We start from the raw sequence: 15,060 nt of genomic DNA on the forward strand, positions 1-15,060 counted from the left end.
ATAATCAAACTGAAAGAGAGCTATTAGGGTTAATAATTAAAGTTGGATACTGTTATTCCACCAGTCCTTTTTATAGGATCATCTTACCTCATTGAGATTAAAAATCTCAAACTAAGAGAGGGAAATCATCATTTAGGAGGATTGTTGATGATGGAAACTTGCAAAGTGAGAACAAATGTCATGCAGATGTTTGTCAGTTTTGGGAGTGAAGGTAAGAAACTGACCTCGTCGTGAAATAAAAATGTCTAACTTCCTGTTGAGATTCAAGCGCTTTGAAATGTAAAATAATCAAAAGTGACAATGTGAATTGAAACTAAATTACAATTGAAGATTTGTAACTTAAAGTATCGTGAACCTAGTTTTTCATTGTATTGCTGATTTTCTGTGTTATTCCGTGGATGGTACGGGATACTGAAGGAAACTTTTGAATTAAATGCTCTTGTTTGATTCTTGTTTTGTTAATTTAACCATTAGTGTAACCAAAATAAATTCATTCATTCAAACTTAGGAAATTCCACCAGCACTGGCTTGTACCCTTTTATTTCAAACCATCCTGAGCACATGTACCTGGACTATCTATACCAATGTTTTTAGGTCTAAAGATTTCCCTTGTTTGGAAGCGCTCTTCTTCATGGCACTGGTGGTTTTAGGGATGCTGTTCTCCCTAAATTTCCTCTATTAACCCCTTAATGCCTATTGTGTCATATTTGATACACACTTTTATGAGACCTCTATCTAATCAACTTGATCCTTGAATTACTTAAAAACATTTCAAATACAATGTGATAAATGATGAAAATATCCTCCAGTGGATTACCAGTTGCCAATATGCCTAATGTATCAAATGTGATGCAAAAAAATATACAGTATGCTGAATTTTATGGCATTTTTTTATTTTTGGATTTCAGTAGAGGGTAAATAAACATGTCAGTTTAAAAAAAAATCTATAATTTTCTGGCTATTATTTGAGTTATCAGGCATCAGAGGGTTAATGGTCACAAATATTTATCACAGAAGCACATCTTCATCCGAGACCTGGCCTGAGGCAGGTGGACTATATTTACTGAAGTGTCTTACTCCACAAAAGCTGAGACTGATGTTGGGACGTACGCACATATGACAGACTGATAAAAAATGTTTGTGCCAGCTGCCACACTCCTGAGATCAGTGGCTGTGTCAAAAGTCAACGTGTTATAAAATTATTATTCTAAATATAAATACACGACTGAGGCACAAAGGGTCCAACAAAAAAGCCTTTTCGTCTTCAGTGGGTTAGCGAGCACACAAAGTGGGTCTATCCAAATGTGAGGCATTGTAAGACTACACAGAGCCAGTGGGAGTGGACGGCTGTGCTCTAAATGAAATGAAAAGGTGAGATTGTCTTCATATAATTCACATCTCTAGGCCATCTGAGTGCAGAGTTATATCATAGTGCTGCTGCATCCTTCCACTGAGGTAAGGGCTATTGAGCTCATATTTGAAACCTCCTGTGGATATCTTTATTGAGCTGAGATGTATGAAGGCTTAAATGAAAGAGCAGATGGCTGCATTGTACTTGTACAGACATTATTTTTGCAATGAGGGCACAAGGGCGCAAAAAATATTACATTTGATTTAAGCATTGACAGCCTGTGACGCTTCACAATTATTGTAATTTACACATTTCACCACCAGGAGGTTCAGTAGGTCCTCAGCTCAGTCACAAAGCCTTCACATATATTTCACTGTGTGGAACACAAAAGACGGAATATGATCTTTAACAATATCCACTTATAAAAAAACACCATGAATGTCACCATTCATAATAACCCATTACATACATAAATCTCCTCTAAGTAAAGTAAAGCCCTTCATTTCACAAGTTTTCCAAGTTTATTGCAGCGACAGACACTAAAAAAGATGGCAAATTTGCAGGAAAAGAGAAATTAATATTCAAATGAATGTGTGTGATTAAGGCTTTCAGTTTCCTCTGATGATGAGTAAAAGATACCCAGGCATGATTACCATCTTTACAAATCAGAGAGGAAATGATTCACATCTCTGTGATTAAAGTGACTGAATCAGATCCAAGATGTGTGTCAGGGAAAAATGATGATTTTACCAGAGGTTAAGTTCATGAGTTCTCTCTGACTGTTCTCACAGCTTTATGAAAACATAAGTCATAACTTTTGTCTTGTAATTGATTTTATTAATACATGGATGTGGGTGAATCAAACTTTAAACACAAAGTTGTATAAATTACTGTGGGGGCAAAAAACAGCTCATAAATGTGAAGTGACCGTACTGGTATTTTATTAACTAGTTGCAAGTTATATAAGTGATTGATGAGGCCCCAGGCAAAAAGCACCATGGGGCCCTTCTACTGTGTTTAAAACAGTCCCAGATAATGAATAACATATTTGGAAGCATTTCATTTCAGTCATCAAAGCCACAGAGCTTCTTTTGTGACTAAGGGATAGCCAGTTGTACCTCTTACAGTGCCTATAAAAAGTGTTCACTCCCTTGGATGTTTATTGATTTTATAAATCAATGATGGTCAGTATAATTTGACAAAAAAAAAAAAAAAAAACTCTTCACTGTCAAAGTGAAAACAGATTTTGACAAAGTAATGTCAGTTAAATAAAAATATGTATTGTAAAATAATTGATTACATTAATAATTACCCCCTTTAAAGTGACTGACCTAATTCAACAGAGGTCCAGCAAACCGGTGCCAGTAGTCTCATAATTAGTGATATGGGTCTCAAGTGGTTGTGGTATAAAGACACCTGTGTCTGGAAGGTCCAGTCACTGTTTAATCAGTATTCCTTGCTACCATTACACCGTGAAGACAAAAGAACACTCAAACTCAGAGAAAAGTTTATTGAAAAGAATAAGTCAGGGGACGGATAACATTGAACATCCCTGGAGTTCAGTTAAATCCATCATCAAGAAACGGTTGGAATATGGCGCGTGTGTAAATCTGCCCAGATCAGGCCATCCTCGCAAACTGAGTGACTGTGCAAGAAGGAGACTAGTGAGAGAGGACACCAAGACACCTATGACTGTTCTGAAGGAGTTACAAGCTTCAACACATCAGATGGGAGGGACTCTGCATACAACAACTGTTGCTCGGGTTCATCGCCAGTCAAAGCATTATGGGAAAGTGGAATGTTGAAGAAAACTTACATTAAATCTTGACTAGAGTTCACCTAAAGCCATGTGGGAGACTCCATGGTTAAGTTCTCTGGTCTGATGAGACCAAAATGGTGCTTTTTGGCCATGAGACAAGACACTGTGTTTGACAGACACCAAACACTGCACAGCACCACAAACACACCCTCCATCCCCACTGTGAAGCACGGTGGTGGCAGCATCATGCTGTGGAGATGCTTCTCAGCAGCCGGTCCTGAAAGGCCTGTAAAGAATGAGGGTAAAATAAATGCAGCAAAATATTGGGAAATCCTGGAAGACTAACTACAGCTTGTGAGAAGATATTTTCTCCAGCATGACAATTACCTGAAGCATACAACAAAAGCTAGCAGTAATTCACGCTAAAAAGAACCCCAACCAAGTATTGAGTGCATATAAATGAACATACTTAGAAGGCCAACATTTCTGTGTTAAAATTCCATTTAAATCGACCTCATGTAATAGTCTAATTTTTTGAGATACTGAATTTGGGTTTTCATTAACTGTAAGTAATAATTATCAAAATCAAAAGAAGTAAAGGCTCACTCTGTGTAACTAGAAAAGCACTCGGAGAGCACAGACCTTCGCCATTAGCCCTATCTTCCAATAGTACAGAATCCTTAAAAAAATTCCTGAAACCAGACTGTGATTCGGATCACTCCCAAGATCTAAACAGTTCTTCCTTATGCCATTTATGACATTTCCTGAAAATGTCATCAAAATCCACCCACAACTTTTTGAGTTATGTTGCTAACAAACAAACTAACAGACAAACTAACAAACGAACAAACCCACCCGATCACATGACCTCCTTGGCGGAGGTAATTCATCTATTTGAAGTTAAACTTTTTTAATTGCACTACAGAGATGAATCTACTTTTCCATGATATTCTCATTTATTAAGATGCACCTGTACATGTGTTGTTGTAGCTGAGAGATAGGATAGACTATGTTTAAACCACATCTCACCCCTTTTCTACCCCATACTGCTTTCTTTGTATGAAATATACAATCTTCACTTGATGTTATTATAATGTTATTTTTTGATAGCTTTGTAATTCTTTTATTTATCTTATTTTGTTTCATGAGCATGTTTAAAATAAATACACCAATTAATCAGTCAGTCAGTTATTATTATTATCATATTAGAATAAGATGGACCATCTTAAACCACTATTTATTACAGTTAATGAATAGGTCTATAGTAGGGCTGTCCACAGAATTGGCTGAGCTCCTGAAAAATCCCAGAGAATGGGTTCCAGTTGTGATTTACTGATACCAATGCATATGTGCTAGACATGTATAACTGGTGCTAGCAATTTGGGTAACACTTCATTATGGACCTAAAACTGTGTGTCTAACTATAACTTGCTTCTGATGTTGGAATTATTTATTCATGCTACTTTTCAACCCCTTTGCAATTCTTTTTCTGTCCATGTTTGCTATTTCTTTTCCCTTTTCCAGCACAAACAGAATTGCTAGTTGTTTAGCCCTTTATTGACACTTTTAACCTCTTATTTTAGCCATTTTCTCATTTTGCCACATTTTGCCTGATTTAGCAGTTTTCTGCCCTTCAATGCCACTCATTTCCCATTTGCGCTGCTTGTAGACCATTTTTCTGCTGTTTTGCTTCTTCACGTCCATTTTTTTCCACTGCTTTTTGGCCTTTATATCCCATTCTTTGCTACTTTTCACTCATTTTCGTTGTTTTTCACTCATTTTTGCCACTTTATGCAATGTTTGCCACTACTTTCTGCCAGTTTTTGCCTAATTTTGCTGCTTTTTGTTAACTTTTCCAATAAAAAAATTCGTTTTGTTTTAAGAAAACAAGTTTACATTTTGAAAAGGGCTTTGTTTGTCCATCCATTTTCTATACTGCTTATCCCATTCAGGGTTGTAGGAGGCTGGAGCCTATCCCAGCTACCATTGGGCGAGAGGCGACGGGATACCCTGAACTGATCGACACTCAATCACCAGGCTGATATAGAGACAATCAGCCAGTCACACTCACACCTATGGCCAATTCAGAGTTACCAATTAACCGCCTCCCCGGTGGTGGGAGGAAGCCGGAGTACCCCAGAGAGAACCTGCAAAATCTGCACAGAAAGGCCCTGAGCCAATGCCTGTGTCACTGTGCGGCCATGGCTCTATTAATACTACAGCATAGATTTTAAAAATCTTGTTTTGTTGCTTTGATAAAATAACAATGGTTATTATTCAGGTTAAAAATAAAATATTGTTAACATAGCTTTACTTTAAAGTGGACCATAATTTTGCAGACCTCCCATGGGCCCCCAGTTTGGTTGGGCCCCAGAAAGCTCTCCATTTTATCTCTTATTGGGTGGCCTTATCTATTTAGACCTACATCACAGAATGAATAAACATGAATTTCTTGTAAAAAAAAAATGCCTCAGAAACATTTATCAATTCTTGCAGATTCTAAAAACATTTTGTCTTGGGTTTATGCCCCATGTTCCATAAACCTCTCATCATTCTAACTCCCTTATAAACATTTAATAGATCTTGATTTTATGTTAATTGTACTTCTGGTTAATTTGACCTAATAAGATGTTACTGGGTCACCCAACTACAAGATAAAAGGTACAACAAGAGGTATATTTAGGTAGGTATATAGGTAAATTTACCATATATTTTCAAAAACCTATTTAAGCTTCAGAATATATTTTTCCTTATAGGCCTGTGAGGTATCAGCTACCATACATCCCAGAGAAACATCCCTAACTTCTGCTAAGACAAGACAACTTTTCATTTATATATGCAGATGGGTCTTAAGGTGGTCTGGTAATCTTATGAGTGTGTACCGTTCAGAAAGATGATCCCCTTTACCACACAGAGGATCCGCTGTGAGCCCTTTTCAACCACCCGCGAGCCCCGCTAGTGCTACCCGGAAATATTACAAGGGCCGGAAAGGACCAATGTTAAGAGAGCACACGTCACTCACTTTTACCCAAAAATATTATCGCCGACCACCCCAATTTTTCTCGGCCGTTTCAATATTTTTGCAAAAGCTTTCCGTCGGCTTAAACTGTCGAAGCCAAATGGAAATGAAGCGGCTGCTGTGTCCATCGGCGTTGATTTCTTGGGGGGACGGTGTAAGCTTTCACTCAGCTCAGCATCAGTGAAAATGGCCCTGGCTAACGACTGGAAAACAGCACGCAGAAATGGAAGCAGACGATAGCTAGCCTAGGCGGTAAGAAGAAGGCGTGACAGGCCTCATCCATCTGCAACTGTGCTCTGCAACTGGATGCGTAAGTAAACATTTGCCGAATATAGGTTACGCAGATGTATATGCTAACGCTAGCATCTCAATGTTAACTGTAGTCAGCGTGCCTTTATTATTGTGGTTTGGGAAGATAGCTAACGTTAGCAACGGTGGTTCTGTGGTTTTCTAGACTGCGTGTGGCAGCGAATGGCTAAACACACCGAGCCTTTGCAAAACATGATGCTAATGAGAACCGTGAAGTTTTGCAAGCAAGCGTGTCCAATGTTTTTTCTTTTTCCTCTAAATGTTAGCCAATACTATTCCAGGATGCTACTCAAGTGCGTCCGTTATTACGCATGTAATGTGCTGCTTATGTTTACATTGTGCAGCGAGTTGGTGTTTCTGTTGTTAATCTAAGCATTTCTGCTCTTCTTCACAGGATTGCTGAGTTACATTAAAATGAGAGGCAGTCAAATATGCGATAGATTATCTCCCTCGTCTGCCAGGGGAACTCACTTCCCTCTAGTTTCATCGCATCGATTAGAGGAAACGGTAAGATTTTACAAGGTGAGCAAAACGAGACTGAAAAAGTGAGTTCTGCCGAAGCCAGTCTACTTTTTGCCTTCCCACAAGATGAATAATGAAGGATTTATCATAGATTACATCTTGTGCCCATGCAGATAGAAACAATAGCATCAGTGCAAATACTGCAAGTCTCCCGTTGTTTATTAGTTTTTGAATTGCATAGGTTTATTTGACTGTTAATGGCAGTTTGGTTGGATTGAATAGGCTTATTACCTGTCACATAGAGAGAACAAAGGCAACAACCCAGTCCAGTCTTTAACCGGGCAGTGTATACAGCATTAAGTGATTTACATGCAATAATGACTCATTGTTGTAGATGACTTATTATTAATATAATGGAATAGTTGAATTTTTAATATTCTTATTTGCATTTCATATCCTCTGCCTTCCTGTACACAGCATCTTATAATGTTTGATTACAGCCATTGTTCCTATTTAATAATTACATCATTGCAAATGTCATTTGAAACACTGTTATGAAACTAAAGAGAATACCAAGCATTTTTACATTTTTATCAGAACAGTATAAAGCTGTGCACTCAGAAACTTTAAAAAGTTGATCCAAGTATGTCAGTAAGGTACATAATTTTCAATTTTTTGCAGAACAGTTGGATCCTCATTTAAAAAGTTCAGTCTCTTAAATTGTGTATTGTTCTTTGTTATTTAATGCCACACCTCTCTGCATGTACCTCTTCTTCAATTTATACTAGGTAATTGCAGAGATAGCCACATATGCTGTATTTGTTCTGTGGATCTCACCTGAGTGGACAAAAGTGTGAGATACTGTAAACCACAGAACTGCTACAGCATGTATGGGTTAACAGAGTAGGTAAGCCATTATATAACATCGTAATAATGTGGGTCAAATCTCTTCAGTCGCTGTGTTTTTTAATGATGGTCTACCTCCTCCCACCTCTGTCTTGCCTTCATGAAATAGGTCTATAATGGCAATGTTGACAGTGACTTTTGCCTTTTTAGAACCTCCTTTAGAACCTATTGATAAAAAGAGTTCACATTCATGCACCAATTCTGTTTGTGCTGCAATGCACCTGAGCCACATCATGGTAAGTTGTTAAAATATAGAAGATTGTTAATGTGTATTAATCTGTAAATGTAGCATAATAATGTATTGTTTTATGGAGCAAAATAACAGGAATTGTGGATTCTTTATTTACCTGAAGTAAACACAAAAAGTTAAGTTTGAGCAATGTAACTAGAAATTCAATAGTTTGTCACACTTCTCACTTAAACTTTGGGGGTATTGGCTCATAATGATATGAAACATTTGGTGGGTTAATTGCAGATCATAAAACTAATGACACCTTAAACATATTGAGCCCAATTCTAATTTCTGTTTTTCAAAAAATTGGTGGCTTTACTTTAGGACTTGTACTTGCATGCAGTATACCTCCAAAGTTAGCATTCAAATTGTGATTGTTTCATAATGATACATGGACTTAAACATTCTCCTGTTGATAAAGTGGAATAAATCTGTTTTGTAATACAAAAGAACAGATTACAGTAGGGGGGCACATAGTTTTGGTCCCCTCTATGACTTTCATCCCTTTCTTTGAATCTTGTTTTTTCAGCTAAAGGAACTTCTTGGCTGAACAAGGATGAGGAATCTTGCTTAGATGAAGGAAAATGTCGACGCAGTAACTCTCAAAGGAAAAAAAGAAGTCATTTAAACTTCTTGTTAAAACTTTTTTTTACACCGTTTTGAAATTAGGTGGAACTCCTTACCAGTCAAAAAGACATTTTACCCTTTGATCATAAACTCATCTTTTCTGACTACCCCACTCATTTTGGAAGTTGAGTGTGGGCAGCGGATGATCAACAGGAAGTAGCAACACCAGAAGTAAACCTCTGGAGAGACAAACTTTAGATTTAGGACATTCAGGTAGTTTTTTGAAAATTGTATCATAACCTCACCTTTTGGGTAAAAATTTGCTTTTTTTTTTCAAGACTCATTGGTGGGATCATTGTTGCCGCTCCTAGCTCTGGAGGTTTGGCCCTACACCCTCATGTGCAAGTGAGTGGGAAATGTTCCAATTTGGAAAATACAATCTGGACATTATAGAGATGTTAAGTGGGCACCAGGCCCACCAGTTCAAAGGCCTCGGTTTAGATCGGCAACTACAACATCAACAGCAAGTGCAACTTCACCAGCATCAACTCCAGCAGCAGCAGCAGCAGCAGGCTGAATCATCTGGAGCTCTTCTGTCTGGACTTGGCTTGGGCCCCCTGCAGGGGTCAAGAGGTAACGCCTTTTCTGATTCTGCCTCCATTTTTGCCAAGATGAGTGCCCCTCCTCCCCCACCTTTACAACAACAGCCTTCCTCATCTCAAAGCTCTCGTTCAAAGTCAAGCAAGATGAGCAGCAGCAGCTCAAGCCATTCTTCAGGCTACCCACAGTTCCTGCGCTCTTTCCACCCGTCTGAGGCAGCACTAGCACAGGACCAGTTACACCCAAGTGTAGGCCGCTTTGAGCACTTTGCTGGGGGAAGTAGCAGTAGTGGGAGTGCTGGGGGATTAGGAGGATTAGTAACATCAGCACCTCCACCCCCTCCTCCTCTGCATCCTGGCCTCTCTGTTCCCCAAGCATCATCTGGTCCCTCCTCCTCCTCTCCTTCCCCTTCAACCTCTGTGGCCACCTCTAATAACCCCTCCAGCAGCAGTGCAGTCAGCTCATTGGGACACCAGTTAGTTGGAGCCCAATCTGATGCACGGAGCCTTCACCAACAGTTTAGTTGCATGTTAGCTGCTAATCAGTATTTCCTTTCAGGTGTGCCTGCTAATGCTAGTTTAGAGCAATTTCTTGTGCAACAGGGAACCCATAACCATTTAGGAATTGGTTTAAGTCAGACAGGTGGGGAGCCTAGTACTAGTCTCGCTCCACCTCCTGCTCTGCATTCTTCTCACTCACATGGCCACTCCACTCCCCAGCCACAACAGGCTCCACAGCAGCCTCCCCAGCAGCAACAACTTCCTCCTCACACCCTTTCCCATCCTCACTCTCATTCGCATCCTCACCACCCGCTTCACCCAGGCTCCCAGCCTTCATCACTGAGTGGCTTTGACTTCCAGGGTATCCCTGTACTTTCATCAAATCAGATAGCGTCTTTGATGCAGCAAGAAGCAGGTTTACCCCTCCCCTTGCCACTTCATTTGTCCTTATCTAAGGATGATAGCAAAGGGGAAAGCAGTGGAGGTGGAAGTAGTAGCAGTGGTAGCAGTAGCAGCAGGAGGAAGAAAGCTATGGCTGGATATTTACCACAGAGAAAATCTGATAGCACTAGTAATAGCAGTAACAGCCATGGCCATAACAGCCATAGCGGTAATCCCAGCAGTAGTAGTAATGGTGCTGGGTTAGGTCATGGTCAGCCCCCAGCTTTAATTGGGAGTGGAGTTAGTATATCAAATATGGGTGGAGACCCATCATCCCTTCTTGCCTCTTCATCTTCATCTTCGTCAGTAGTCTCTTCCTCCTCCTCCTCTGCTCCCTCTTCCACTGCTGCCTCAGTACTGGTTACTAATGATTCTCATCTTTCTAAATCTGACAACCAGAGCTCAATGCAACCCAATCCCACAGAGTCTGATTCAGAGCCCGTTTATAGTTGTGGAGATTGTGGTAAAAGCTTCCCTCACCTTTCAAGCCTTCGCAGGCATTTGCGCATGCATGAGCCAACCACAGCAGGTACTAGCAATACTGCCACGACTGGCCCAAACCCTGTTCATATTAAAGCTCAGACTGACCCAAGCCTTCCTCATTCGACACAAGACACGCCCCAGCCCCCATCTAATTCCTGTTCTAGCCCAGACAAAATATTTCATTGCCCAGATTGTGGCAAAGGCTTTAAGAAAAAAGGGCACCTCCTGCAACATGGGGTTATACACTCTTCAGCTCGCCCATATGGCTGCTCCACCTGTTCTCGGGCTTTTAATCGTAGAGAGTCACTGACACGTCATGAGAAGATACATGAGGAAAAGCCATTCCGATGTCCCGCCTGTGGTCGTGCCTTCCGTGAGAGCACCTCTCTACTCAACCATGCTGCCTCAGGCACCTGCGGCAAGCCAGGTAGGGGACCCAAACAGAGGGGCGGCAAGACAGGAACTGATGGTGAGGACAGAGTCGGGGGAGGGGGCGGAGGAGGTAATGGAGGAGGGGGAACTTATCAAAGCAATAGAGGGGTTATTTATGGGAAAACTGAGGAAGAAGATGGTGTAATCATTGTTGGGGAAGGAGAACCAAAATCAGGTTTAGGATGTGATGGTCTGTTTCAGTCTGGAAGGGGAGGGAATTCAAATGACAGGGACAGATCAGATACTAAATACCCCACTGACTACTCTCGGAATCGTTACACAGGCTACCATGATGACCACCGTTCTCAAGGTAATCCATCTCCATGCTACTCTGGTGCCTCCCCCCTTGGAAGTGGGATGGCGGGCCCAGCTCTGAGAAAGGCACCCTTGGCCCCAACACTGCATCCACACTCACAGAGCCACAACCAGCACCACCATCCGCAACAACAGCCCCACCTGCCCCTTTCTTCTCTACTGGATGACTCAGAGGATGATGTCACTAGCTCTGTCAATAATGCAATCTCTGCTATAACAGCAGCTAGTAACAGTGGAAATAGAGGGGATGATAGGGGAGACATCATAGGAGGTCTGCTAGGTGGTCTTGGTTTAGGTCCTATGGGCTCACCCTCATCAACATCTGGTATGGATAAGAATTTCAGAGGAGGTGGGAGCCAGGAGGTTATGAGCAGCAACCCGCAGAATCCTACTGCCAAACCAAAACGTCCCCGCAAACCTAGAGCTAAGAAAGACCCTGAAGAGGCTGGACAGCCCCAAAAACGTAGGCAATACACCCCCAGAATGGGGCCAAGTGGGCTCCCACGCACTCACCTCTGTAGTGTCTGTGGTAAGGGATTTGCACGCCGTGAGACACTGCGCCGTCATGACCGAATCCACACAGGGGAAAAACCCCATCACTGCACTGTGTGTGGAAAGTATTTTAGGGAGGCTTTCCATCTTAGCAAGCATCAAACTGTCCACTCTGGGGCAAAGAATTACAAATGCAACATCTGTGGAAAAGAGTTTGGCTACTCCCAGAGCCTCAGGAGGCACAGCAAACTGCATCAGAAAGGGGAGCTGGAAGAGGTGCCCACAACACCAGCTCCTGAGAACTTAAACAGCTTTAACCCAAACCCTCAATGTAGCGTGGCCCAAGACAGGAGCCAGAACCAAGTACCAAGCACCTCCTCCTATTATTCTTACACTCAAGACGTCAAGCCTCAAGACACCAACCCCCAGCAACAGCCTCCACCACCACCCCAACCACAGCCACCCCCTCCCCCTCGACTGTACACCTGTGCTATATGTTGGAAGTCGTTCCGCCATCACTTTCATCTGACTGCTCATCACCAGACAGTTCATGAGAGTGGGAGTGAAAAGCTCTTTTGCTGTGAGGTATGCGGGAAAGCATTTGCTTACTCCAATAGCCTCACTAGACATAAGCAATCACAGCATGGGATTACCCGTAATGAGTCATCCAACCCTCAAGAAGGCAGCAGCGGGTCTGGAGACAACAGAAGTGGAAGTGATGTCAATCAGTCAGCATCAGAGAGTGAGGCTGCCACCAATGCCCTCCTGCAAATGGCTCCTACCTCAGAAGGCCACGGAGGGCAGGGTCTCAGTGTCGTCACTCACAGCCACCAACAGGCACCTCCACAGCCACCAGCTGGTTACTCTCCCCTCTTTTATGATGCAGCTCATTCTTCAGCCTCTAATGCTCCATCTTACTCACAGCCTCTGCCTCCAAACTCCACTCTCATGGCCCCCCAGCACCCTCATTCCCCAGCCGGGGTGAAAGGGGAGCACATATATCCAGCTGGATCCCGTAGCCGTACGCTTCACACAACAGCTCCTTTCCAGCCCCTCACGGAACTGCCTTCCACTGAGCATCATCATCTGCATCACCATCATCATCACTCCCAAAATCATCCTCATCATCTGTCTGGTTCCCAGTCCCACCAACACCTTGACTACAGCAACCAGTTATCACACGATGACTTGAGACGACACAAGAAGAAAAAAAAAAAGTCCAACCGCAGAGATTGGAGGGAGAATAAGTGGGAACCCAACGATGTAGTCAGATTTGATGGAAGAAAAAAGAAAAAGAAGATTAGTTGTAAAATTAGAGGGCAGCTGATGAAAAAACAAGGCTCTCTTCGTTTGACAATTCGAAGAGGAGGCGGATCAGGGGGTGGTGGCTATAAGCTTGTCAACACTGGGGGCTTGAAAGTGCAGATCCTGTCATCTCTTAAAGTCCCTGTAAAACGTTTTGGCTGTCCTATATGCCCCATTGCTGTGTTTTCCCGTAAAGCAGGACTGCTTGTCCACATGGCAGTAAAACACAGACAACAGTGCTCGACCACTCTGGAGCGACTGAGGTGCCGTGTATGTGGGAAGCAGTCTAACAGAGCTTTGGCAGCCTTCATACACCGGGCCTCCCATCGTGCCAAAGGGACTTTCTCCTGCCGACGCTGTTCCACTCGCTTCTGGAATGCTACACTTCTGAAACGGCACAAGGTTTCCTGCCGCCGCAGGGCCAAAGGACTGCAGCGAGGAGATTCTAATAGGCTGATGCTTGCAAAGAGACCAGGAGAAAGACAGACCCACGAGGGTCAGGAGGAGATGCCATTCCTACAGGGACCATACAGATACTGAGCATCTTTGTATCTGGCACAGGTCGCATTCATGAGGGATATTTCAGCTCTAAAAGTAGGAGGGTGACAAAAAGGGACTTAAGAAGGCTTATGCTGCCTTTAGGAGACTTTGCTTCATGTCTCAGTTGACATTTACTCTGCTGACTATTAGAATGAGTGTGTTAACAACTACTGTAGAGCATTCTTTAAGATATGACCAGAATTTCTTCCAGATTATATTGGAAGATGTTTTCAAAGACCTGACTGTTTCCATTGGTTCATTAACCCCTGAAGTGCATTGACACTATGCTTGGCTGACACTGTGCAGTTACTAGACAAGTTTAGGTGAAATGACCTGCTAATGTATCTTCCCCCAAAACTAGAATCCCTGCTACACCTCTTGCTGTATGATAAACGTCTCTGCTGTGTACTTTGTCTTGTTGTTGTTCACTTAGAGGCTCTGAGGATTTTTTAATAATGTAAAGTGCATTTAATAGGAATAGGGACATTGGGACAAAGACCTTTGTTGATAGTTTGTCAGTGCATGTTTGTTCTCTGGTCAAGTTTTTGCTGAGGTTGTGAAACCACTCCTACAGTATGTGATGGTTTATTCAGTATATCCCCAGAAGTTTGTAGTGATAAACTTGATTTGAAAGTTGCTCTATATTCCCTAGTGATTTAATCACACATAGATTAAATGTCAAGTTGCTGGTACTTAGCATTACAAGGATCCCTCTTCTGCCAAAATGAAGAAACTTACAAAAGCCTTGCTTAGTATGTTCACTTTACTTCATTTTATTTGAGATATTCCTAGCTTTTATACCAAGAGATTGAAACAGGTTAAACAAGTGGACTGTAACACATGTTTATCTCACGTTATTTGTATGCTCTTTTTAGCAGTGATGATTTCTACTGTTATCCACAGTGTGTTGAAGACAAGGACCTATCACAATAGAAAAAATTGTAAAATTCCATGTATTTATGTGTGTAACCCAATCAGTCTTCTTGCCAATCTTATACTTAACCCCTTTTATGTTTTGCTTTTTGCTGAGTTGCAATCATATTTTTACTGTCAAGCCTTGTATTTTGTTTCTTAGTTTCAAGAACTTCTTGTCACTTTATTCACATATGAAATGTTCATACCCCTGTCAAGCCTTTTTTCTTCTAAAGGAAAATGATAGTTTTAGTAGATTTTTATCACATTATTTACTGAGAAGTCAGTAGTTGATTATATTTCAGCAATGAATAAACCTTAAGTGTAATCAGTTGTTTTCCTTTCATTTTTCATTCAGAATAAACTACTGCAGTATTCAGGTATGATAGAAACTAGTAATAATCCATCAGAAGTTATTACTCTTTCCAGTAATAG

General features: G+C 41.6%; 1 protein-coding gene across 4 annotated transcripts; it reads left to right on the forward strand.

Annotated features, from left to right (window-relative positions):
• Window positions 1-6,099: 6,099 nt before the first annotated feature.
• si:dkeyp-69b9.6 (gastrula zinc finger protein xFG20-1) lies at window positions 6,100-14,953 on the forward strand. 4 transcript variants are annotated; one of them, XM_041793332.1, is made up of 4 exons: window positions 6,100-6,439; window positions 6,833-8,042; window positions 8,568-11,056; window positions 11,345-14,953. In XM_041793332.1, the coding sequence occupies exons 3-4, from the start codon at window positions 9,022-9,024 to the stop codon at window positions 13,711-13,713; spliced, it is 4,404 nt and encodes a 1,467-aa protein (XP_041649266.1). In that variant the 5' UTR covers window positions 6,100-6,439; window positions 6,833-8,042; window positions 8,568-9,021; the 3' UTR covers window positions 13,714-14,953. The 4 variants fall into 4 exon arrangements, with proteins under 4 accessions (XP_041649266.1, XP_041649267.1, XP_041649265.1 ...); XM_041793333.1 differs by having other exon boundaries at window positions 6,833-6,960; XM_041793331.1 differs by having other exon boundaries at window positions 6,833-6,945.
• Window positions 14,954-15,060: the final 107 nt, after the last annotated feature.

Source organism: Cheilinus undulatus, linkage group 8, assembly GCF_018320785.1.
Source record: "Cheilinus undulatus linkage group 8, ASM1832078v1, whole genome shotgun sequence".
NCBI classification, from domain to species: Eukaryota; Metazoa; Chordata; class Actinopteri; order Labriformes; family Labridae; genus Cheilinus; species Cheilinus undulatus.

Coding starts and splice junctions, on each gene's coding strand:
- si:dkeyp-69b9.6 (XM_041793332.1), top strand. CDS start 9,022: ATGTTCCAATTTGGAAAATACAATCTGGACATTATAGAGATGTTAAGT. Junction 11,057..11,344: donor AGGCACCTGCGGCAAGCCAG/GTAGGGGACCCA, acceptor ATCGTTACACAG/GCTACCATGATGACCACCGT.